General features: G+C 46.7%; 1 protein-coding gene across 2 annotated transcripts in view; it reads left to right on the top strand.

The window, feature by feature from the left end:
• Positions 1–4,271: 4,271 nt before the first annotated feature.
• Positions 4,272–24,129, top strand: part of arhgef39 (Rho guanine nucleotide exchange factor (GEF) 39) — a 28,942-nt gene continuing 9,084 nt past the window's right edge. Inside the window, exons 1-7 of one of the 2 annotated variants that reach the window (XM_084038336.1) lie at positions 4,272–4,299; positions 6,757–6,934; positions 8,143–8,237; positions 11,109–11,229; positions 11,311–11,429; positions 17,186–17,256; positions 19,772–19,900. In XM_084038336.1, the coding sequence (XP_083894462.1) occupies positions 6,785–6,934; positions 8,143–8,237; positions 11,109–11,229; positions 11,311–11,429; positions 17,186–17,256; positions 19,772–19,900 (685 nt within the window). In that variant the 5' untranslated portion in view covers positions 4,272–4,299; positions 6,757–6,784. The other variant, XM_084038337.1, reaches the window with a different exon arrangement.

Here is a 24,129-nt window from a genome sequence, read left to right as displayed (position 1 = left end):
TCTCCTTATAACCCCACCTCCACCCGTCTTCTTATAACCCCACCTCCACCCATCTCCTTATAACCCCACCTCCACCCGTCTCCTTTTACCCCCACCTCCACCCGTCTTCTTATAACCCCACCTCCACCCATCTCCTTATACCCCCACCTCTACCCGTCTCCGTATAACCCCACCTCCACCCGTCTCCTTATAACCCCACCTCCACCCGTCTCCTTTTACCCCCACCTCCACCCGTCTCCTTATAACCCCACCTCCACCCATCTCCTTATAACCCCACCTCCACCCGTCTCCTTATAACCGCACCTCCACCCGTCTCCTTTTACCCCCATCTCCACCCGTCTCCTTATAACCCCACCTCCACCCGTCTCCTTTTACCCCCACCTCCACCCGTCTCCTTATACCCCACCTCCACCCGTCTCCTTATAACCCCACCTCCACCCGTCTCCTTACACCCCCACCTCAACCCGTCTCCTTATAACCCCACCTCCACCGTCTCCTTATACCCCACCTCCACCGTCTCCTTACACCCCCACCTCCACCCTTCTCCTTATACCCCACCTCCACCGTCTCCTTATACCCCACCTCCACCGTCTCCTTATACCCCACCTCCACCGTCTCCTTACACCCCCACCTCCACCCTTCTCCTTATACCCCACCTCCACCGTCTCCTTATACCCCACCTCCACCGTCTCCTTATACCCCACCTCCACCGTCTCCTTATAACCCCACCTCAACCCTTCTCCATACCCCCACCTCCACCCGTCTCCTTATCACAACCACAGGACTTTCATCCAGGAGACTGCTGTTAGTGTCCCGTATGGAAAAAAATACTTTTTTTTGTTTTTTTTTGTTTTACTGTTTGTGTTTTTCAAATGTTTTTTGTTTTGTTTTGCTGTTTCCGGTCGTTTTCAGACTTGGCTTCGTGCTGTTGGATTTAAACAAACAGGACGATGTCTGTCCCACAATGCAACAGTTTTTCAGACCGATGCTGTGAGCGACAGCTTTAAGTGAGTTTATCGTCCCAGACCTCATTGACTCACATTAAAAATAAAAAACCTCTGTCATCGGGTGCTTTCAGTAATTGGCATAACAAGTTTCTCATCGTCCATGAAAACAGGCGCCTGTTTTCGATGGTCCTCCAGCGCTCGAGTGTCTCTCGGGGTTTTGTATGGCTGTTTGTGTCTCTGTGATTATTATATTTTTTTATCTCGAGGCCAAACGGTCATTCCACTTCAACGAGCTCGCCGTTCTACAAACACAGAGTGGCGGCGGGCCGACGGAGAGCAAGGTTCCCTGACGGAGGGTCCTGACCAAGGCTAGCCAAGACAACACGCCATCTCGTTGCTTTTCAACGACTAATAAAACATTAATTTATATTTGTTCTCTTTATGAATCTCAAAAATATCCACAATGCTTCATCCACAGAATTCATGTAAGATATGACAGAGACATACTTTAAAAGTTGAACACAGACTTTACTCTAAAGAGTTCTCAAACTACTTCAGATAAAAACCCAAACAGGTTCAAATGAGACACAAGAAAAACATTGAATGGTCTTTAGTCCCCAAAATCAACATTTTACATGTTTATTTACAATATTTACAGAGAGGACGCAGCTCTTGTTGTAGCTAGTTATTTAACTAGGTAGCTAGTTATCTAGGTAGCTAGTTAGTTAGCTAGGTAGCTAGTTATATAGGTAGCTATGTAGCTACTTATGTAGCTAGTTAGTTTGCTAGGTAGCTAGTTAGTTAGCTAGGTAGCTAGTTATATAGGTAGCTATGTAGCTAGTTAGTTTGCTAGGTAGCTAGTTAGTTAGCTAGGTAGCTAGTTATATAGGTAGCTATGTAGCTACTGAGGTAGCTAGTTAGTTTGCTAGGTAGCTAGTTAGTTAGGTAGCTAGTTATATAGGTAGCTATGTAGCTAGTTAGTTTGCTAGGTAGCTAGTTAGTTAGCTAGGTAGCTAGTTATATAGGTAGCTATGTAGCTAGTTAGGTAGCTAGTTAGTTTGCTAGGTAGCTAGTAAGTTAGCTAGGTAGCTATGCAGGTAATGCATATCACCACAATATTTTATTGCTAAAAAGACGGTGAAAACTTCAGCGATTTAATCGGAGAATGGCTGCTTTGCAGGTTCAAACATAATTCCAGAGAACCACTTGTAGTACATAAGTTAATAATTGAAGTAATCGACGTGTTGGCGGCGGCCTCGACGAGACTCGAGTGTCGACACTCGACGGCGTGGGTTCATCACACAACACCCGAGTTAAAGTGAAGCATTAAGACAGGAAGCCTTTCGACCTCAGCGGAGCTGATCACGGGATCCACATCAATAAACTGAAGAGATTCTTCACTTCAAGTGGCAGAGAGGAAGAAAACCACCGATCTGACAGTAATATTTCTCCAGCATTCACTTAAGAGATTTCTGTCCGACAGTGCTCCCTATTTATTTTGATGCAACTCTTATTTGTTGTTGTTTTCCATCTATTTATTTATTATTTTTCTCTTGCCAGCTCATTTGATATCTCTTGGTCTTGCAACCTTGTTTCATAGAACATCTTTGAGCAGAGGTAGCCTCGCCTCCTCCTATCTGTTGAATTATTCACGAGTTGCAATTCAATACAATTGGATCGGGGGAGACGGGGGACTCGAAAGTTGAATTACAAAACATCACATTCTTTTCATCTCGTGAAGTTTTTTTCTTCTTCTTCCAAAGTGCAGAGGTCAATTATGAGTCCTCTGGCGATATCTGGTATGAATAAAACACCGAAGGGGGCTCCCAGATCCTTGGGAGAGTTCCTCCACTTGTGTAGATTATTGACGCTTTTTTTTTTTTTTTACTTTTTTTTCTTTCTCTTTCTATCCTCAGGTAAAAAAAGGACCCTTTGTCTGTGGTCTCCTGTACTGTTGGTTGCCTCCGTAGCCTCGGGGCAGAGGAGGCCTAATTTGCACCGGAGTCTGTTTTGGGGCCAATTATTATAATACCAAATGTTCTGGAAACACAATACAATTGAAAGCAATAAAGAGCGGGCCCTACCAATATCATGCATTTTAATAATGCTCTCATTAAAAATGCATTTTTTCTGTTCAGCAATTTGCAGAGTTTTGCCTCGACTCCCCCTCCAGACGCTCGCACCACATCACCTGTTCAACGGCGCCGCCGACGCGTCCTCCCAGCAGCTCGCTGTAATGTTGAAGAAAAAGGGCTAGTAAAGTACAAATACACCTCAGAATTGTACCTGTATGCAGTACTTGACTAAATGTACACAACAAATAAATTATTGGATATAATAATAATAATAATAATAATAATAATAATAATAATAATAATAATAATAATATGACTCAGGTCCTGACTCGGGTCCTGACTCAGGTCCTGACTCGGGTCCTGACTCGGGTCCTGACTCGATCCTGACTCGGGTCCTGACTCGGGTCCTGACTCGGGTCCCATCAGCAGTGTTCGGGTCCCATCAGCAGTGTTCTCGCTGCTCTGTGGAGCTGCAGGCGAGTAACGAACCCCCCCACCCCCCAGTCCTTATGGATTCCTCCTACAGCCTCCTGCATCACAGCCTGATTACTGAGGACTTCACTTTTATCTCATAATGAGCAACAAACTGCTGAGTCGAGCTTTTCTCATATCAGCTGTCCACTTGTATCTCTGAGTAGAAAAAACAGATGCAACTTTACAGGCTGAAAAATCTGCTGAAGGTCGGAGAAGAAAAAACAAGGCGAGGAGAAGTTCACGTCTTAATCTTAAACACCCAAAGAGCATTTTTCAAGTTTCCTTATTTGAAGCATAGTAACTTAAAAAACATATTTAAAATATTCACCCTGTTTTAAGTTAGTTTAAAATATTCAAAAAGATTGAAAAAAAGAAAAAAAAGTAAAAAGAAAAGAAAGAATAAATAAAATAAAAAGACACTATATACATATGCACCGTAATATAATATTTACAATTTTACAATTAGTGCAGAATGCTGAATGCTGCACTAATGAATAATCATCATAGGAAAATGACGGTGTGCTTTTTTGAAAGGTTAACGGGATCTGACATCATATTAATAATAATAATAAAAATAATAAAAAATATATAGATAATCTAAAATACATTAAAAACAAAGTATTTATTTAAAATATATCAGATTTTAACATGTTATGTGAAGTTCAGAGAGGAGGGGAGGTACTTCCGGTGATTGTGCGGAGCCAGCCAACCAGCGTGCACGTCAACAACGCAACCCCCGGAAACAGGAAGCTTAAACCAAAAAAGAGCGCCTCGGTTGAAAAAGTTGAGACGTTACGCCGAAGGTAAGCCCGTCGTTGCGGCCGCATAGCGGCATGTTAGCCCCGTAAACACCGGGTTTATGTCGTCATAGCACCGTAACGCTTCTTTAACTCGTAATGCGTTCGTTGTTTAAAATGTCACGGCCGTTGCTTTATGTCGCTTCCTCGTAATAACAGAGACAAACGGTCCTTTTCGACCGGGAAGTCACGCCGACGTGACGTCAGCTGCCATAAATGTGATGACGTTGACTAATAACAGAAATAATAACGTAAAACTGAAGTTTATTTATTATTTTTATTTCTGTGTCACGCGGCGTTTGAGAGTATTTCACATATTTGGGACACCGGAAGTCAGACGACAGAATTTCCCATCATAAAAACAACTATAATAATATAAGAATTAAAAAGCACATACAGATATTTTAAAGCTGTTTATTTGTCTGATTCGGGGTTGGTACGGTGCTGGAAGTCCTTGAAAACACTTGAATGTTAGTGTGGTGTTTTCAAGGTTTGAAAAGTGCTTGGATTTAGAATAAAGGTCTTGAAATGTGTGTTGTATGTGATGACATCTATGATAGAACAGAGAAAAGAATATCTCCATATTTGAGGGACTGAAAAGGGACTTTTGATGATGAACATAGTTGGTGATTATATTTCTGTGGATCTTGTGAGAGTTTTCTACGTTCACAGACGTTATCTAGTTATTTAAGCTTGAATCAAACCCGGCATGTTGGGCAGGGTTTTTTTTTGTGAATGAGCATTCCTGTGTTATCTCACTCAGCTCTCATGTTTAAACAGGTCGACCACAAAAACAAGCCAGTTCAGACAGACGGGTAACCGTCTCACTGTCAAATGTTGTCTAAACTGAAATGTCGTGATTCACAGATTTGAAATGTCGCTTAAATCAGATTTTTCTGTCAGTTTTGACGACGGTATGACACAAAACCAAAGTTTGTTAGAGGGAACATCTAATTTATGTTTAAATCTAACATGATGTTTCAAACATCTGCTTATAGGAGTGGACTCCTCCTGTCTGTCCCTGAACTGTACTTCCTGTCCCTGAACTTGACTTCTTGTTCTCCTGTCCCTGAACTGTACTTCCTGTCCCTGACCTGTACTTCCTGTCCCTGAACTGTACTTCCTGTCCCTGAACTTGACTTCTTGTTCTCCTGTCCCTGAACTGTATTTCCTGTCCCTGAACTTGACTTCTTGTTCTCCTGTCCCTGAACTGTACTTCCTGTCCCTGAACTTGACTTCTTTTTCTCCTGTCCCTGAACTGTACTTCCTGTCCCTGACCTGTACTTCCTGTCCCTGAACTGTACTTCCTGTCCCTGAACTTGACTTCTTGTTCTCCTGTCTCTGAACTGTACTTCCTGTCCCTGACCTGTACTTCCTGTCCCTGAACTGTACTTCCTGTCCCTGAACTTGACTTCTTGTTCTCCTGTCCCTGAACTGTACTTCCTGTCCCTGAACTGTACTTCCTGTCCCTGAACTTGACTTCTTGTTCTCCTGTCCCTGAACTGTACTTCCTGTCCCTGATCTGTACTTCCTGTCCCTGACCTGTACTTCCTCTCCCTGAACTTGACTTCTTGTTCTCCTGTCCCTGAACTGTACTTCCTGTCCCTGAACTTGACTTCTTGTTCTCCTGTCCCTGAACTGTACTTCCTGTTCCTGAACTGTACTTCCTGTCCCTGACCTGTACTTCCTGTCCCGGCCCGTGAAGCGGTGGATCTCCTGTCTAACGGGTGACTGGGTGCTCCGTGGTGGAGCTCGTCCTCCCCGTGGGAGAGGTGTCACCCTGGTTAGCATTGATCGGGGCCTCCTTGTTTACAGTGCGGCCCCTCGGGGACACGCCGGGGTTAATTGCTGCTAAAGCTCTCTCTGCCCACCCGTCACTCGCCGACACAAAGGAGACGGCACTAATGAGAGGATGCAGCGAGGACGCCCACGCTCCTCCTCCTCCTCCTCTCCGTGGCCAGAGGTCGGCCGGAGGAGGAGGAGGAGGAGGGGGGGCGACGTCACGGCGACCACAGCTGGTTAAAGGACATCAGTCACCAACAGTGTGAATGGGACTCCCGGGATTATCGTAATAAAGGGTTACGATCGTTTAGACGTGGGACGACTTCACGTCCCAAGTTTCCTGCCAGAATAATTCACCATGTTAATCATATAATCATCAAAATACTCTTAAACATCTTAAAATAGAATCACTTCACAGTTTATGAGAGAAATATTTGTATCGTGTTACAATAAGAAAAACAATCAAATAATAAATAAGATGATCAACAATCATAAGGCCTCCCTGCATAATTAACGGATCAATAAATAAACGTTTTAAAGTCACTCATGATCATATTTACGATTATCCCGATAACTATGATCAATAGTTCAAACGTCCGAAAGTATTCAATCATTGAACAAATGAAAGACAAAGATACAGGTTCTGATCTCACATGACCCTTGTTGTTTGTGTCTCTGCAGTGACCTCCTCCTCCTCCTCAACACCACCATGAGTTTCTGTCCTGGTCCTCCCGGTCCCCTCGGGGGAACCAGTATCCAGGAGCAGAGGGACCGCTGGGAGAGGAAACGCAGCCGGACCGCCAAAGAGCTGGTTCAGACAGAACAACGCTACTGTCAACAGCTGGAGCTGGTCACCACGGTAACGTACCGCCCCCGTATGACATCACAACAGAGGGACGTTTAAGATAAAACAACTTCTTCAATCCAGCATGATGTTCATTTAGTACATTCTGGTCCATTTAGAGTCCACCAGACCAGAAAGCAGGGGATGCTTTGGGGGCGGGGCTTACCTGCTGATTGACAGGTCTTTAACACTTAGCTGTAAAGTTGACCTTGAATTATAGAAACTTCAGATCCAGTACGGGTGCTGCTGATCCACCCGTCGCTCCTCCACCGTCCAAATATGGTCACTTCCTCCCGAGGCTTTAGAATGGTCTTCCACGGACCGTAGGGTGACGTCGCCATGACGACTTCCACTCTTTATATACAGTCACCGTTAGCGTATGAATATAATAACGGGTAGAAGTCTACGTTCTCAGGAGCCAAACAAACGTAGAATAGATAGAATGATATTAACACACGCCCGGCGGCGGCGGCGCTCCGCCTCCCCGCGGAGAGAACAGACTTCTTCACCCACCACTGCAGCCTCATTTCTACACAATTACTCACTCTCCACCCGTTCACTCCAATTAGGGCTCATTTTTAGGCCTAATGCACTTTCCATTTGCTAATCCCATCTTCACTTCAAATGACGTGAGACCGGCACAGCTGTCGCTCGCTGACGGCGGCGGCAGCGTGCTGCTTCTATGAGGCCGATGTACAGCAGCGTGGATGTCTGTCTGCCTGTCTGTCTGTCTGTCTGCCGTCTCACATCCATCCATCTCCCTTTCAGACGATTCCGATGCAATGGTGGTAAGGGGAGTCGAGATATGACGCGAACCCGTTTAGATAGGTCTACGCTTTGAGCTCGTTAAATGGTCGCCGTGGTAACGCGTCTTCTGTGACGACCTCCGGTGGCGTCTCAGAGGGTAATATTCTGTTACGGCGAGCGTTTCCACTGACGACGGGGCAGAATAACGGCCGTCTAAAAGGGGCTTCTGTTTCAACCAACTTTACACACCAGAAAAAACACCCAGCTCCCTCTAGTGGACAGAAGAAGCAACTGCTACCAAAAGGTTTAACTTGTTTGCAACATTAATAGTTAATATGATAAAAGATCGATACTTGCCGTGTATCGGGTTTTTAACGCCTCCTTATCAAAACAACATTGTGAGGGAATAACACCTCTCTCTCTCTCTCTCTCTCTCTCTCTCTCTCTCTGTCTCCCGGTGCTCTCTCGCCCTTCAGTACTTCGTGGAGATCCTGAAGGCCAAAGGAACCCTGCGGCCGGACGTTAGAGAAAGCATCTTCAGCTCAATTAAAGCCATCCATTCACTGAACCAGTAAGTATGCTCTGAATAATTTACACCGTATCTGTGGGATGTTGAGGATTGCTGGTTTTGAGGAACTCCCCAAGCGTGGTGGTCCTTATCTCCCTGTTAGCCGGGGTCGTTGATGGAGACGTTAACGGGGATCGGCTCTAACGAGCGTTGTTGTTGCCGTGAAACCAGCTGACCCGCCGGGAGTCCAGACATCGTCACATCGATCTGGCTGTAAAACCTCTGAGTGCACCTGAAAGACTTCAGAAAGTTTTCTAAATGAAATAAAAAAATAAAAAGGTGGGTGTTTGATGTGAACGCGCCGAGGCTTCGGATTCGCCCGCCGAGCCGATAAATCAATACGCCAGGAAAAATAGGGCTCGCCATGGATCTCTGAATTTTTTTGTTCCAAGGTGGTAAAATTTAAACTTTGATCATTTCTATGAAAACAATATTTAGTTTATTTATATTTAGTATCCTCGCTGGGTTTTAAGTCTTCTGTCTGCCTGTCTGTCTGCCTGTCTGTCTGCCTGTCTGTCTGCCTGTCTGAGCCCCGGGTATGTTGGATATCGTACCTGTAGGATTCCTGAACCCCTCGCTGATCTCGACCACACGTCGTGACAGAGTGTGTTAAATTAAGCCAACTTGTGATTGGGGAATCCCACTTCCTGTCCCCCCCACACACACACACACACACACACACACACACACACATACACACACACACACACACACAGTGAAGATTGAAGTATGAATTCACCGCCTGATGGATAAATGGCTCTGCGTCTCCCATACGTCTTCATTATTATTGTTATTCTGGTTCCTCCAGCTGAGGTGAACCAGCCCATGTGGGTCTCGCTAGATCCAGTGAATCCAGCTCTGGATGATGAACCCAGGACAGGACGGGGTCTGGTTCCTGAGGGATCTGGGACTTAAACGTGTAACGTGGTGATTTAAATGATGATAAACAGGAATGATCCGGCGTGAGAGGAAGAATACTCTAGTCCTCCAGACGAGCTGAACGCAGCGAGAACGCACTTGAGTGGCAGAAACCTCGGCAGCCTCTCGTCTCTGATAGCATCCATCCATCCGATGTTTCCCCGTCGTTATTGACTTAACTCGGGAGTGGGGGGGCGGATTCCCGCCTTCATTAGGCCCGGCGGAGTTACATAACTAAAAAAGGCTGGTGTGAATATATTGATACGGCGTGGAGAACAGAGGCAGGCGGCTGGAGGAGCAACCCAATTATTCTCCGCTGCTCACATGACAAACAGGCATCATGGGGGGGGGGGGGCAATGAGCGTCGAGTCATCGCAGCAACAATCTCATGTAGAGCAACAAATTGCTGCTTTGTTGTGTTCTCTGGGATTCTGTTTATTTATTTCATCAACTAACCCTTTATGTTTAACGCTGTCCTCCTGCTGAAGCCCCGCCCCCTCCATGAAGGCGCCGTGGCCTGAATCCCGTGGTCGAGGTCACATCCTGATGCTGCTCCCGAATTAATTTGGATTAACGCGTCACACGTGCAGAATGCTAATTTTTTTATCTCCGTCCCCGCTGCTGATGGCCAGACAATTTAATTGCTGTGTGAAATTATACAAAATAAATATATAAAAAATGTAATCCATAATTTCATATTTATCATAATAGCCTCTGGCAGTGAGAGGCGGAAAAAAAAAAGAGGAGGAAGGAAGAAGACGGAAACGGAGTTTTTCCCGCCCTTTGCCCTCGTTAGAAGTCTCCCGGCTGCTCCTGCGTCTCCTGATTATGAACAGAGGCTACCTTTGGTGCACAACTTCATTAAAATCTATTTAAATCAACTTCAACGGGCAAAAGTGCTCCTTTCTGCTGCAGCGTTTCCAAACAGAAGTCTCTGGGAACATCATTAGTGTGTGTGTGTGTGTGTGTGTGTGTGTGTGTGTGTGTGTGTGTGTGTGTGTGTGTGTGTGTGTGTGTGTGTGTGTGTGTGTGTGTGTGTGTGTGTGTGTGTGTGTGTGTGTGTGTGTGTGTGTGTGTGTGTGTGTGTGTGTGTGTGTGTGTGTGTGTGTGTGTGGTACTAACTCTAAGTTTGGATAACAAGCTCCTTCACAAGTGTCAACACCCCCAACCGATTGCGTCCGTGTTACTGTAATGTGCCTGACAGGCTGAACGACTGCTTTGCCTCCGCCTTGATCCCGTTGTTTTCTCCCCTCCTCCCTCCTCCTCCCTCCTCCTCCCTCCTCCTCCCCCCTCGCCGAGTTCAGCCGCCATGCTCCCACTACAAAGTGCCCTGAAGGTAGAGCACCGCCGTGTTGGTCCCCCCCCCCTCCACTAAAGACGTGAGGGCCTCCTCAAGAATGACACCTCGCCCCTTAAACCGAGGGGGATCCTCTGAACTCACTTCCTGCGAGCGCTCGTCGTGGCGGCGGCGTCTTATGTGAGCTCGGTTGATGCGGATCAGCGGAGCATCGTGAGGCAGTAATGTGCACTAACTCAAAGTCCAATGTGGTTTGACTGGAGGCTAAATGCTCACTGGGGGGATGAAAGGAAGAAGAGCCTCCATGCACACAACAAATATGCCGCACATTTAAAAAACGCTTACTTGTGCCACCTCCTCCCGCAGCGGCGTGGAGGATAACGAGCAGTTGCCCTGTTTGCTTCGCCCTGAAAAAAATACTCCACAGCGATTGGTTGATGGCAGCTGTGAGGTCAGCGTGTGTGCTGTTTTTTTACTGAGAGCCCAAAAAGCTAAATTAGAGCTGCGATTTAAGTGATGTTTCGTGCAGAAAAGGCAGGAAATGCTGTTTTCTTACGATGGCGTATCAGAGAGGTAGAAACAAACAGGACAGGCATTATTATAGATGGAGATACATGTTTGTATTTTACGATCTCTCACCTGTTTGTGGTCGTTTGCAGATCTCTGCTCGTCCACGTGGAGAACGGATACTTCGGCCGCGGCTTCCAGCAGATGTGTCCGCTGCTGCATCACTACAACACGTACGTGGACAACGTGTACGACGCCAGGAGGACGCTCACGGTAACAACACGCCATCATCATCATCATTATAATCATTAAAATCACCATCATCATCATCACCACCATGTGTGTGTCGTACAGGTGCAGCTGAAGAAGAACAAGGCCTTCAGACGCTTCAAGAGCCTGCAGGAAGACCGGCCAGAGTTCAAGAACCTCAAGCTGGAGGACTTGCTGCAACTTCCTGTCCAGCGAATCGACCAGTAAGAGTTCCCTTTTCTTTTTTAGTATTTTAAATTCACAGACTAACTGGTCTGACTTTAAGTTTAGCTTTTAGCAGCTTTCCCTCTTAACTTCTCACAGAACTTCCTCTGGATTTATTATCATTTAGCGTCTTTTTGTCTCCCTGCGTGCAGTACCACTCTCCACCTGACGGGTACTGATGGGCCGGTGGGGGCGCTGTTTTACAAAAACAAAAAAAGTCTTATTAAAACCCGTTTAATGGGAAATCTGGTTACAAATCTGAAGTTAACTATCAAATAAATCACATTCACTCAAGAACAGAGCCACTAGGCTCCATGTACATTTTAATTACATCCATTTTAACATCTTGATTAATAGGAAAACCAGTCTTCTTGTTCTTTCATCTATTATTCCATCACTTTTCCTGTTTGATCGTTGCCATGGTTTCATTCCAGCAGGGCGTCATGTTGGAGCCCCTTTGATTTAACTACACGGTTCCTGCTATTGTCTCTTTGTAATCGCTGTTCAACTCCTATGAAATATTTCTCTTTTCCTCCTCAAACAACAAACTGTTTGCGTTGCCGCCGGAGACGGGTCACAGATTCCACGCTTGACTTCCTGTTTTTTGCTGTTTGGGTTGTTTTCCTTCAGTCACCCGTCGCACAGATCAACGTATGGCTTTCTTGCGACAGATGTAATTATTATTATTTCATGTAGCTGCCGCCTTCGTACTCAGACTGTCCAGAAAACTGTCAAAATCTCCCTTTTTATTTTTGTTTGTTTGCGCACAATATTTGTTTTCCTTCGCCGGCTGTGATTTCACGCGGTCTTGATCTCGCTTGTTAATTAGTGGAACGAGGAAGAGAAACGGCAATCTGACGGCGGTTCATCAAGCCGCCTGGTTTCTGTAATTAGTCGTTCCCGTCCCTCCAGATGTACAGCCGAGTGCTACATCCACCCGTCACCGTGGAGACGGCTGTCTCCGAGACGTGGTGACCCCTTGCTTTGACATCTGAGACGCTTAACTGGAGATCTTAGTCGTGTTTCGCTTTCATCGATAACGAGGAAACTCTGAACGCAGCGTTCCAAGAGTTGGAAAACACAGCGCCGTTACGAGCGTTGGAGGGAAACATTGATGAAGTGAGGCAACGTGATATTTTACCTGGGAATAGTGGATAATTACACGGATGCAAAGTATCAATCTTTTATTATTGCAAATGCAAATTAAACCCTTTGGTAACAATTACTATTCCGTCCACTAGATGGTGCTGAGGTTAGGTAAAAGTAAAAGTCAGCTGATTGGCAGGAAGTTGGTCAAAACAAACCGCATCATTTGCAGTTTAAAAAAAGGCAATTTATCGCAATATATCTCAGCATATCGCAAAATGATTAAAATCACAATGAAATCTTAGGTAACCCGCCCCTAGCCGATACCGAGCACCAGAACTACACCACAAAGACCTAGTTGTGCAGACTTCAGCGTTAGCGACGTCCTAAGAACCAAAACGGCAAATTATGAAAATGGCATAGGTTAATGCTAAAAATGCTAATAATGCTAATAATTTTAATTGATGGAGCACCTTTAATGAGAGCAAAGGACGCTTTACTCAAATAGAAAACAAAAACCAATTCAGACAGACGATGCTGACGCTGTGATGCATTCAAATGTCATCTTGTAAAATTGAGTTTTTGGGTTAAGAAACTTGAATGAATTAGCCTCTCCTTCTCCCCCTTCCTCTCTCTCTCCCCCTTCCTCTCTCTCTTTCTCCCTCTCTCTCCCTCCCCCCCCCCCCTCCCCCGTCACCTCCATCGATTCCTCCGTCTTTCTTTCGGTGAAACTCGGCGCCGGACTCGAGGGGTCGTCTAATTGTGTGATGATTTTAAGTGGCGTCGGGTTCAGATAATCGTCCGCCGGCCGGCTTTACCTTGCTCTCCGGCTCGGCGGCGGCCGGCATGAGAATAGCAGGAAATTGTTGTCACTTATCACCATTCAAGGATGATGGATGGCGAGCGGCGGCGGCCCCGGAGTGCGGATACTTATGTCGCTGCTGGGGGAGGAATAAAATCATTGCCTTTATTAAGTGGCATTCAGTGGAGCGGCTGGAGCAGGAGTCGGCCTCCTCCCCCGCCGAGGCGGCCATTATGACAGTGATGGGGTCTCCGGCTGATTGTGGCGGTGAATAGCGGCGCTCTCCGCCCGTATCGCCGTGTGTGTGTCGATAATAGAGATGCGGTGCTCCGAGGCCTTGGGAGATATTTGCTCTGAGCTGAGCAGCGTTCAGCGTAACCAAGCGCCGCTCCCTGTGAAGGCCGTCCAGCTCCGAGGTCGGCGGGGTCATTGTCAGTTTCTCTGCCCACATTGACGAGTGTTGATTTTGTCTTTCAGTTGTCAAGGTGGGATTTCAAATTGCCGGCTTTATGTTGCTCGGGTAGTTTTTCCCTGAACACGGCGAGCTCCTCCAACGCGAGGTCACCGCCGCCATTCAATGCTGCTTTTTTTTTTATATAATTCAGCTAAAATTGGAGGTTTTCCTTAAGTGGCCCCCCGATGCTCTGCAGGTACCTGGTCCTGGTTCCCCGTTGATGGTTCCCTGTTGCATGCCAGTCGTCCTCCGCGGGTCATTGCCGCGTTTTGAAGTGAGGCAGCAAAGTGCCTCGAGGCAACGTTTTGTTTTTGTGAGTCGTTAGAGGAGCGTGTTTAGGGTTAGTGAATAGAGTGTGGTTTTGTAGTGTGGTTTAAGGCACTCCAGCCTCGGCTTCACTTCTAAGACCCGGAGGTCTCCTGGTAGCGATACGTACGCTGGGACAGTAGAGGAAGTCGTTCTCCGGCTGACAGAACATCACGCCGCTCCGGCAGTTTGACTGGAACGTGTTTCCTAACGTCTACATTTAACCGTTGCTTCGTCTTTGAGCAAATCCCCCGTTAGTCACCCGTTCAGCAGCAGATAAGACTTCAACAATCACTTCACATTACATTTTAATTGCCCTAGTTTTTTGGACAGTGGCGGGTATATCTCCGGTCTTCTGTATTTACCGCCGATGTGCATTTCCCCTTTTTTTCCTTTAAGCTATTAAAGTTGAGTAATTACCCAGAAGCCCCGTGCCATGTTCACTAACCCGTGCCGAAGCCTGCCAGTGCATCTTGTCTCTTAATTACAAATTTGAATCCTTAATGCGTTGTACGGGGAAGCAAAAATAATTAGACAGATATTTCCTTCGGTGTCTTTTCTTTTTACTGACGTGTGTGCAGAAGCCCAGATGACCCCGCGAGAAACCTGCATATCATCTGCATAGTGTAGAGGAATTAGCGCAGCCTGCATTAGAATATGTGAACTGTCGTAAACGCGACTCAGATTACGTTATTGTCTCATTATCCTGTTCTTTGCTGTTGCCCTAATGAGCGGGACAGGGCGGCTAAACGAGCGAGCTCCGTTTACATTATTTGAAATGTGCCGTAATAATGCTCATTAGAGTGTTCCCCCTTTTCTTTTTCTTTTCCTTTTTTTTTTGTTACGCGCAGTTGCTTTAATTAGATTTTTCATCTCCCGCTCCTTTAATAAGAACGAGGGCATCGCCGCTAATAATGCCTGTAATGTATTTGTTATTACACGACGAGACAAGAAGAGGAGGAAGTGGAATTGTTTCCCTTTTTAAGTGTCTCTTAATTGAAGGAGGCTTAATTGGATCTTGTTTGGCTTCTGTTTCATTTCCAATGAGTAATGGACTACAAGAACAATGCCCCCCCCCCCCCTCCCATGAGCTAACCTGCTGTTCTGCACTTCAGCTCCTTTTTAAATTCATGCTAATGCAGCAGGAACCTGCCTTATTTTCAGGGCCCAAACCTTTCGACGACGCCTACGGCTGACCACTGATTCCTGCATGATGACCTTTGACCTCTTCCCCAGGGGCATGCTGGGATGAGTTGCTGGTCTTGCTGTGTCAGTGATGTAGTGTCTCGCTGTCATGACGATGTCATACATCACTCCAGTTAGGGGGGTGAAACCAGGGGGCGACCCCTCTCTGGTTGTATAGAAGTCTATGAGAAAATGGTCCTACTTCTCTCTGCTGGCCACCAGGGGGCGACCCCTCTCTGGTTGTATAGAAGTCTATGAGAAAATGGTCCTACTTCTCTCTGCTGGCCACCAGGGGGCGACTCCTCTCTGGTTGTATAGAAGTCTATGAGAAAATGGTCCTACTTCTCTCTGCTGGCCACCAGGGGGCGACTCCTCTCTAGTCGTATAGAAGTCTATGAGAAAATGGTCCTACTTCTCTCTGCTGGCCACCAGGGGGCGACTCCTCTCTGGTTGTATAGAAGTCTATGAGAAAATGGTCCTACTTCTCTCTGCTGGCCACCAGGGGGCGACTCCTCTCTAGTCGTATAGAAGTCTATGAGAAAATGGTCCTACTTCTCTCTGCTGGCCACCAGGGGGCGACTCCTCTCTGGTTGTATAGAAGTCTATGAGAAAATGGTCCTACTTCTCTCTGCTGGCCACCAGGGGGCGACTCCTCTCTGCTTGTATAGAAGTCTATGAGAAAATGGTCCTACTTCTCTCTGCTGGCCACCAGGGGGCGACTCCTCTCTGGTTGTATAGAAGTCTATGAGAAAATGGTCCTACTTCTCTCTGCTGGCCACCAGGGGGCGACTCCTCTCTGGTTGTATAGAAGTCTATGAGAAAATGGTCCTACTTCTCTCTGCTGGCCACCAGGGGGCGACTCCTCTCTGGTTGTATAGAAGTCTATGAGAAAATGGTCCTACTTCTCTCTGCTGGCCACCAGGGGGCGACTCCTCTCTGGTTGTATAGAAGTCTATGAGAAAATGGTCCTACTTCTCCCTGCTGGCCACCAGGGGGCGACTCCTCTCTGGTTGTATAGAAGTCTATGAGAAAATGGTCCTACTTCTCTCTGCTGGCCACCAGGGGGCGACTCCTCTCTGGTTGTATAGAAGTCTATGAGAAAATGGTCCTACTTCTCTCTTGATGTATTATCTCAGTAAACATTGTAAACATGAGTTTATGGTCTCAATCTCTAGTTTCAAGTCTTCTTCAATCCAGCATGATGTTCATTTAGTACATTATGGTCCATTTAGAGTCCACCAGACCAGAAAGCAGGGGATGCTTTAGGGGGCGGGGCTTACCTGCTGATTGACAGGTCTCTACCAATACTAGTTAGTAAGATGACTGTAACACTTGGCTGTTACGTTGACCCTTGAAGGATCTCCCCCCCCCCCCCCCCCCACATGTCACATCCACCACCCGGACCAGAGGCAGCGGTGTTCAGTCTGCCAGGATCACTAATGGCCTCTCTCGGTGGCACCACTGAGTCTCCAGAACCAGGCCAGACAGCACACTGGAAATCAATGTCAACCGTCGATGCGGTTCAAGGTCGCGGCGTCCCGGTGAAACGGAGAAAGATTCCCGAGGAAGACGACACTCTGCACAACTGTTTCTTTAGACCACTTATTATTCTTCGTCCTTTTTTACCTCCGTGTTCTCTTCATCAGGCTGGGTGTCTATTTGTTCATTTAAAGCTTCTCTGTGGTTTTTCCTAAATATTAATGATTCACGACATTATCAAGATAATCATGAAAAAGAGAGAAGAGAAACTCGCAAATTTGCCACTTTAGAAACTTTATAAACTAACAACTTTTGCCACTTTCTCTCTGAATATTGCCCCCTCTCCGGCTCCGTTTGTTTTTCCGATACGTCGTAGATGTTCGTAGTTGTGACGGGACGAAGATGATGGTGATGTATGTCATGTTGACCTCGTTGTGTTTCAGGTACAAACACTTCCTGCAGGACCTGACGGCCAACACGAGTCCCGACGACCCCGAGTTCCTGCAGCTCTCAGGTGAGGCTCCGCCCTCCTAAGTACGTAAACAAACGAACCTGCTCACGCTTCCCTCCCGGCGGTCCCTCGTCGCCAGCGAGCGCTCCTCGTTATCTTCATTTGAGGAACAAAGAGGAGCGAGCTCTCCTTTCATTCCCCGTTTGTTGTTGTTGTCGCCGCGGCGCCCGGCGAGCCGAGGAATGAAAGCCGGGCCGAGCTCGGTGTGCGGCGCCAGTTTCCGGGTTTGATGTGGATTTTGACATAATTAATTGGGAGCGGATCAGAGGATATTAAGCGTGGAGGGGGGGGTATTAATAAATAAAAAATCCTCGACTTCACAATAATGACTCGTTTCCATCGTCGGGATAAACAGCGAACCCGACGCTGCTGAGAGCTGAAATGTACACAAGGAATTATTTATGTGTATCAATTAAAATCTCGTTGCTGCGTGTGTGTTAATGTGTGTGTGTGTGTTAATGTGTGTGTGTGTGTTAATGTGTGTGTGTGTGTTAATGTGCTGCCGACGCTTACACATTAACACGGCCGCCGACACTAAAATGAAGGTACGTTTCTAAATGTGCTGCTCCATCGCCGCTTCCTCCTCATTATACACTGTGTGTGTGTGTGTGTGTGTGTGTGTGTGTGTGTGTGTGTGTGTGTGTGTGTGTGCGTGTGTGCGTGTGTGCGTGTGTGTGTGTGTGTGTGTGTGTGTATTGTAAAGGGAATTATTTCAAACAGAAACTGCAGACAGATCACATTGTATCTGATTAAGCAAACTTGCAGATAGAATCACAAGAGGCTTTGTTGTTGTTGTTGTTTTCTCTTGTTGTGCCGCTCTGTGTCAGTTTGCTCTCCCTCTTCTTTGTTTTCTCCCCCTCCTCCCCCCTCCTCCCCCCTGCAGTGCATTCAGCCTGGATTTAATTGTTGTAATTGCAGTGCTTCAGGAGTTTTTCATCAGTCTCTCTCTCACGCCGCCGTAGCAACCGTTACCGAGGCCGAGCTGATGCAACGCTCCCCGGCTCGGCGGCCGACTCAACAATGAGAGTTAACAGTGAAGTCAAGCGCGGTCTAAAGAGTGAATAAGTGGAGTCACGCTGCGGAGGGAAACGTCTGCAGAATGTTTTATTAACGTCTAATGAGTTGTTGTTTTTCTAAAACGCCGGGCGATGATATTCCAAACACGTACAGAGCAGGACGTCGGCTTTACATCGGGAAGTCACGCAGCCAATTAGGAGGCGGGACTCAGCCGAGTCGCCCGAGGATCCGGTTCATCGCGATTCAGCTCCGAAACACGAAGAACAGCAGCTCAGCCTGTTTTCATTTAAACGGCTAATGAGGCCACTTGTAAACGCTTAGTGCCGCTTTGCAGTAATCCAACGTCATTTTACTTTTTTAGATTTATAAAGTTTTGAAAAGAGTGTGTGAAGGACGATTAACGATTAAAAACTAGATGAAATTTAATAAACAAGAGGACATTTTTTACATATGTAATACAATACATTGTTATTTTAACATTAAACCCAAGTACATTAGAAAGGGGTTCCCAGGCTTGCTGAAGGACCCCCCATATAGGATCAGCCTCTGGCTTATTATGATGGTGAAAATCAAACAGACAGCTTCTGAATATTTTTTCTTTATTTTTATAAATAATTAATAATCTTCCATTATAAACATTGCTTGTCATTTCTGTCTTAATATTCAGCGGTAATATTAAACATTTATATTCAGCACATTCATTAGAAAGACATTAAGGCAGTCATTAATAGCATCTAAATATATTTTACAATGATATCGTCACTTTTTCCCCTCAGTTTCCACCAAAGTACTGGACAGATTCAAAGATTAGTAACTTTATTCATAAGAATATTTATACATGATATATATATATAAAATACATTTATTTTTGCAAATTTATTTAAAAAATACACACACACACACACACACGGAGCAGTGGAGGAAATGGGTTGATTTAACCAAATGAGCTGCTGATTGGAGGCTGCTACTGTTTGCATACAATTACAGACTGACAGCTCAGCTGATTTGCAGAAGGGCAATGGATTATGGGCCGCCGCGCCGGAGACCAGCACCGCCTCTAATTAATACGACCACACACACACACACACACACACACACAGAAACAGCCCGACACACTCGGGCCTGTGTGGGTATTTAAGTTCTCACGGCTGATGACGATGTGAATACTGACGTGTAATTAATAATAATAATAATCAATAAATAATAATGTAAATAGATGTTGTCAGTGTGGATCAGCTGTTTACCAGCTTCATGAACGACATAAAAACATGAACCATATCAATAAACACGGAGACGCAGGAAGCTTCCTGGGAAAGGACTCAAGTAGTTTGGAGGTCATGTGACCAAACGGTGCACTCTGAGATAACATTGTGTGTGTGTGTGTGTGTGTGTGTGTGTGTGTGTGTGTGTGTGTGTGTGTGTGTGTGTGTGTGTGTGTGTGTGTGTGTGTGTGTGTGTGTGTGTGTGTGTGTGTGTGTGTGTGTGTGTGTGTCTCCTTCAGGGGCGGCGGCCGCGGTGGGCGAGGTGTCGCAGCGTATCCATGACAACGCCCGGCGCCACGAGAACCACCTGCAGCTCTGCCGGGTGCAGAAACTGCTGACGGGGCGAAAGACCAAGGTGTCGGCCGCAGGTTGGTACACCACCTTCATCCTCCTCATCCTCCTCCTCCACCTTCATCCTCCACCTTCATCCTCATCCTCCACCTTCATCCACTTTCATCCTCCTCCACCTTCATCCCTGATCCTCCACCTTCATCCACTTTCATCCTCCTCCACCTTCATCCTCATCCTCCACCTTCATCCACTTTCATCCTCCTCATCCTCCTCCACCTTCATCCTCATCCTCCACCTTCATCCACTTTCATCCTCCTCATCCTCATCCACCTTCATCCTCCTCCACCTTGATCCTCATCCTCCACCTTCATCCTCCTCCTTCCTCCTCCTCCACCCATCTGTCCGTCCGTGGGGACGGTAAACGTCGGTAACCACGGAGACGCTCTGAAGAATCATTCTAAATAAATTGAATTCATTGGTTCTGGTGAAACTGAAGTATTTAGACACTGAACTTGTCTAAACGGAGCATCGCTGCTGACGGCGAGTGAACGCTGCCTCTCTACTTGTGGAGCGGTGGCCCTCCTCCTCCTCCCTCCTCCTCCCCCGTTGTTTGTCTGGCCTCCTCGTTGCTCTGCTCACCCTGCCAATCTCCCCCAGGACCAATTAGAGCGCGGCCTCATCTCGTGGACCAGCACATAAAAAGGAAGAGTGTGTTTATTTGTGTGTGTGTGTGTGTGTGTGTGTGTGTGTGTGTGTGTGTGTGTGTGGTTGGAGAGCGAGCGCTGAATAGCAGCTCATCTCACTAATGCCGATGTGGGAAGTTTCAAAAGCTTCCTCTCATCCAAGTTCTTAGGCCCTCGCAACTCCGCCGGCTTCCTCTCCAGCTAATAAAGCTCCGGTCCCACCAGGCTGACTTCAGAGCAGCAGCAGAGCCCCCCCGACCCGGCCTCCCCCCCCCCACACCAGCACCTCCTCTAATGTGGGTAAAAGAAAAAGTGCTCTGCCTTTTACAGATGAGAAGCGTCAGAGCCCCTCAGACATATTAAGTAGCTCTGTAGGGGAGGGGGGTGAGACGGGTGAGGGTGAGACACAAAGCCTGAATCAGTGGGACATCGATACGGCCGACAGTTTCCTTGGGAGGCCGGTAGATTCACGTCCGCCCGCCTGTTCCTCCGATTTTAAACAAAGACGTCTCACACGTTCTACGTTTTCTCGCGCAGCATTTCACGATGCTGAATTAGACGTGAGATATTAACGACGGCGTTTCAGGGCCACTGTAGGAAGAAAAACATGGAGCGAGAGAGGGGGCAATATTCAGAGAAAAGAAGTTTTAAATCTGGTCTGTTGGTTTATTTGTTATATTTATACGAGGCCATGTTGTCATCTTATGGGTGTTTATTGATCGGGGCGGTTGGGCTACGATGCTAGCGGTAGCTTTCATTTGTCGTAGCCGACGTAAACGAGTTGCTTGGTTCTGCTGAGACCGGATGTTTGCCGTTGCTATGACAACACGTGAAAGCTACCGCACATTCTAAAGTGGAGAGAGGTTTAGCCCCATAGTTAGCAACAACTCTGGCTGCTCCGTCTCACCAACACTTAAAGTGGACTGACCTTTTAAGGTGGACCAGCGCTATTCTCCATTACGTGACTTACCATTAATTATTAACAAACCTGCAAATATTACGCAGGCCTCTTCAGGAAGGTTGAATGGCATTGTGGGTAAAGTTTATCTGTCGTAAGTAAACGCTACGAGACACAACCTAAGTTCCCATGTCTCGTTGTCACACAGCTAATGATTGAATGAAGTGAAAGAGTTTAGTCCGATGTTAGCAACGACTCTGGCTGCTCCGTCTCACGAACACTTAAGGTGGACTGACCTGTTAAGGTGGACGAGAGCTATTCTCTTTATTAAATGAGCCTTACTTAGATTTCTTTTTATTTTATTATTTTGTCTGTCTTGTAACTGAAAGCACAGTTAAACTTTTAATTATTAACAAACCTGCAGCAAACTCTGCTAAAGTTATATTTTTTATTTTGTTACAGTCAGAAAGTTTATCTGATGGAAATAACACAACGTTATTGTATTATGAAGTACTCATATTGGTACTTGGTATCGGTAAGTACTGAAATTTAATTGCGAATATGAACAAATATCGTGGAACTCTTCAGGAAGAAATGAAAGAGGGGGCGGAGCTACCTGGTGATTGACAGTTCGCTACCAAGACAAAGCAATTAGCAACTAAGATATCCTACAGCTTTAGATCCACAGGGTCTGATATTCCACGTAGTTGATGTAAGGATAGTGGTCTCTCCTGGACCTGGTCTCTCCTAGACCTGGTCTCTGACCTCCGGTGTTGATTCAATGCTCAAACTCCTGATTCTGCCCGCTGCCTCTGTTATTCCTCCGGCCTCGGACACATCAGGGGGAACGGGACCCCTTTGTAGATCAATCTTTATTTCCCGCCCCACCTTCCTGGAGCCCCCCCACCCGGGTCCGGACCAGAAAGACTTTGTAGTGGAGCAGAGGTGCTCTTTGACAAGGGGGAGCTGAAAGGCCTGGACATGGAGAGGTAGTGCTTGGCACTTCCTGCTCTTTGAACCTGCTGGCAGCCTCAAAGCAGCCGTGGCTGGTCAGATGTGAGCAGGGGGTCTGAAAAGAACCGGGTCCACAAAGAGGATCCTCCTCACACAGAGCACATCCACCCACCTGTCAACTCCGTCTGGTGATGGAGCAGAGGCAACTTTAGAGGGAAACTTTACTTTCCAAACATCCCGGTCTCCGACAGAAAACACCTTCGCAACTAAACAGACAAAAAACTTCGGAGTTATGTTGAGGCAAAAAAAAAAGCAAATTATCGGATTTCCGGGCTATTTGTCGCCCCGAAGTGTAAAAACAAGTCGGCAGATGCATTTTTTCACCGCAAACTTACATTTTTTGTTGATCGTTGATTTGATCAAAATGTTTCCACGCTGTATTTTTTTCTTTAGCGGGCTATTTCCCAGAGTTTCTCCCAATTTTGCGAGCGGTTGTCATGGTTACCTAGTTTTTCAACGACAATTTACCACTCGTCATCAACAAATAACTTAATAAATCTGCACCGTTCAAGCCACGAAAACTTTAAGAGCAAACTTCCCCCTCTGAACTAATGCAGCATCCCAGACGAGGACCTGGATCCCAGACTTCCTGGTCCGATCTGAGCGGCGGAGGGAACAGAGGGAGAAGCACGTCTGTTCGATGCCAGTCCGTTTCGGCAGACTGGACTCTGGCAGCGTCCCGCCGCCTCAGCGAACACGTAACACGCTGCTGCCCACGCGTGAATCAGACGTTCTGTTAAATCATGAAAGTGCAGCGGCAGACTCTCAACAAGAACCACGACGGCTTCTAACTTAGAAAACAAACACTCAAATACCTGCAAATGACGCTGGAATCAGGATGCTGAAATAACTCCATCATGATGGTGATCAGGAAAAAGTGCTGAGTCATGCTTTGTTAGGTCTGTCTGCAAGACCACAAGATAACTACTGTTAAAACGCTGGTTTTCTGAATGGAGTCTGGTTGATGGTGCTAGGCTACGCTTACATTGTAGCTGCTCCATCAACACTCCATATAAGGTCATCTAGACATAAATACAGCAGAAACCTTGTTGTTTGGACCACAGACGGTCTCTGGTTTCTAGTCTGGTCTGGTGTCTGGACTAATGTGAGCTACTATCTAGACCTCTGGGGGACCACAGACGGTCTCTGGTTTCTAGTCTGGTCTGGTCTCTGGACTAATGTGAGCTACTATCGTAGAACCTACTAACTACTGTTAAATCGCTGGTTTTCTGCATGGAGTCTGGTTGAAGGTGCGAGGCTGTGCTGTAGGCGGTTCAGCCTGGTATTTCTGTGATATTTACCGTAAATGAGTTATTATTGAATCTGCGTTGATCGTGACTTCCTGCCGGTGTCACCTGACCACCTCCGTGGTCTTTAATCCAGATCCGAGTGTCGAGGTGAGCGACGGTAACGACACATTTAAACGACTACTAAAGCTCAAGCAGGTTTCATTTTATTAATCTCCACACAACACCTGAGCGAGTCACGCCGTGGCGCCCGACGGCTCCGTTTTCAGACCCGTGGCATTTTAAAAAGCAATTTGACCCCCGCCCGGCCCTCGCCACTTAATCTCGGCGGGCTCGTCCGTCCCCCCGCCGGCCCCGGAGGCAACGACTCGGGGCCACTCGGGGCCGGTTTGCAATCACAGGCTGCCGGCCGGGGCAATTACAAGAACGCCGCGGACGCAGGCGGAATTTACATCTTATCTGCT

This window comes from Eutrigla gurnardus (genome assembly GCF_963514095.1).
Source record: "Eutrigla gurnardus genome assembly, chromosome: 21".
In the NCBI taxonomy this organism is placed as follows: Eukaryota; Metazoa; Chordata; class Actinopteri; order Perciformes; family Triglidae; genus Eutrigla; species Eutrigla gurnardus.
The sequence above is the reverse complement of the archived record's forward strand: the minus strand, read 5'-3'. Positions and strand labels throughout refer to the sequence as shown.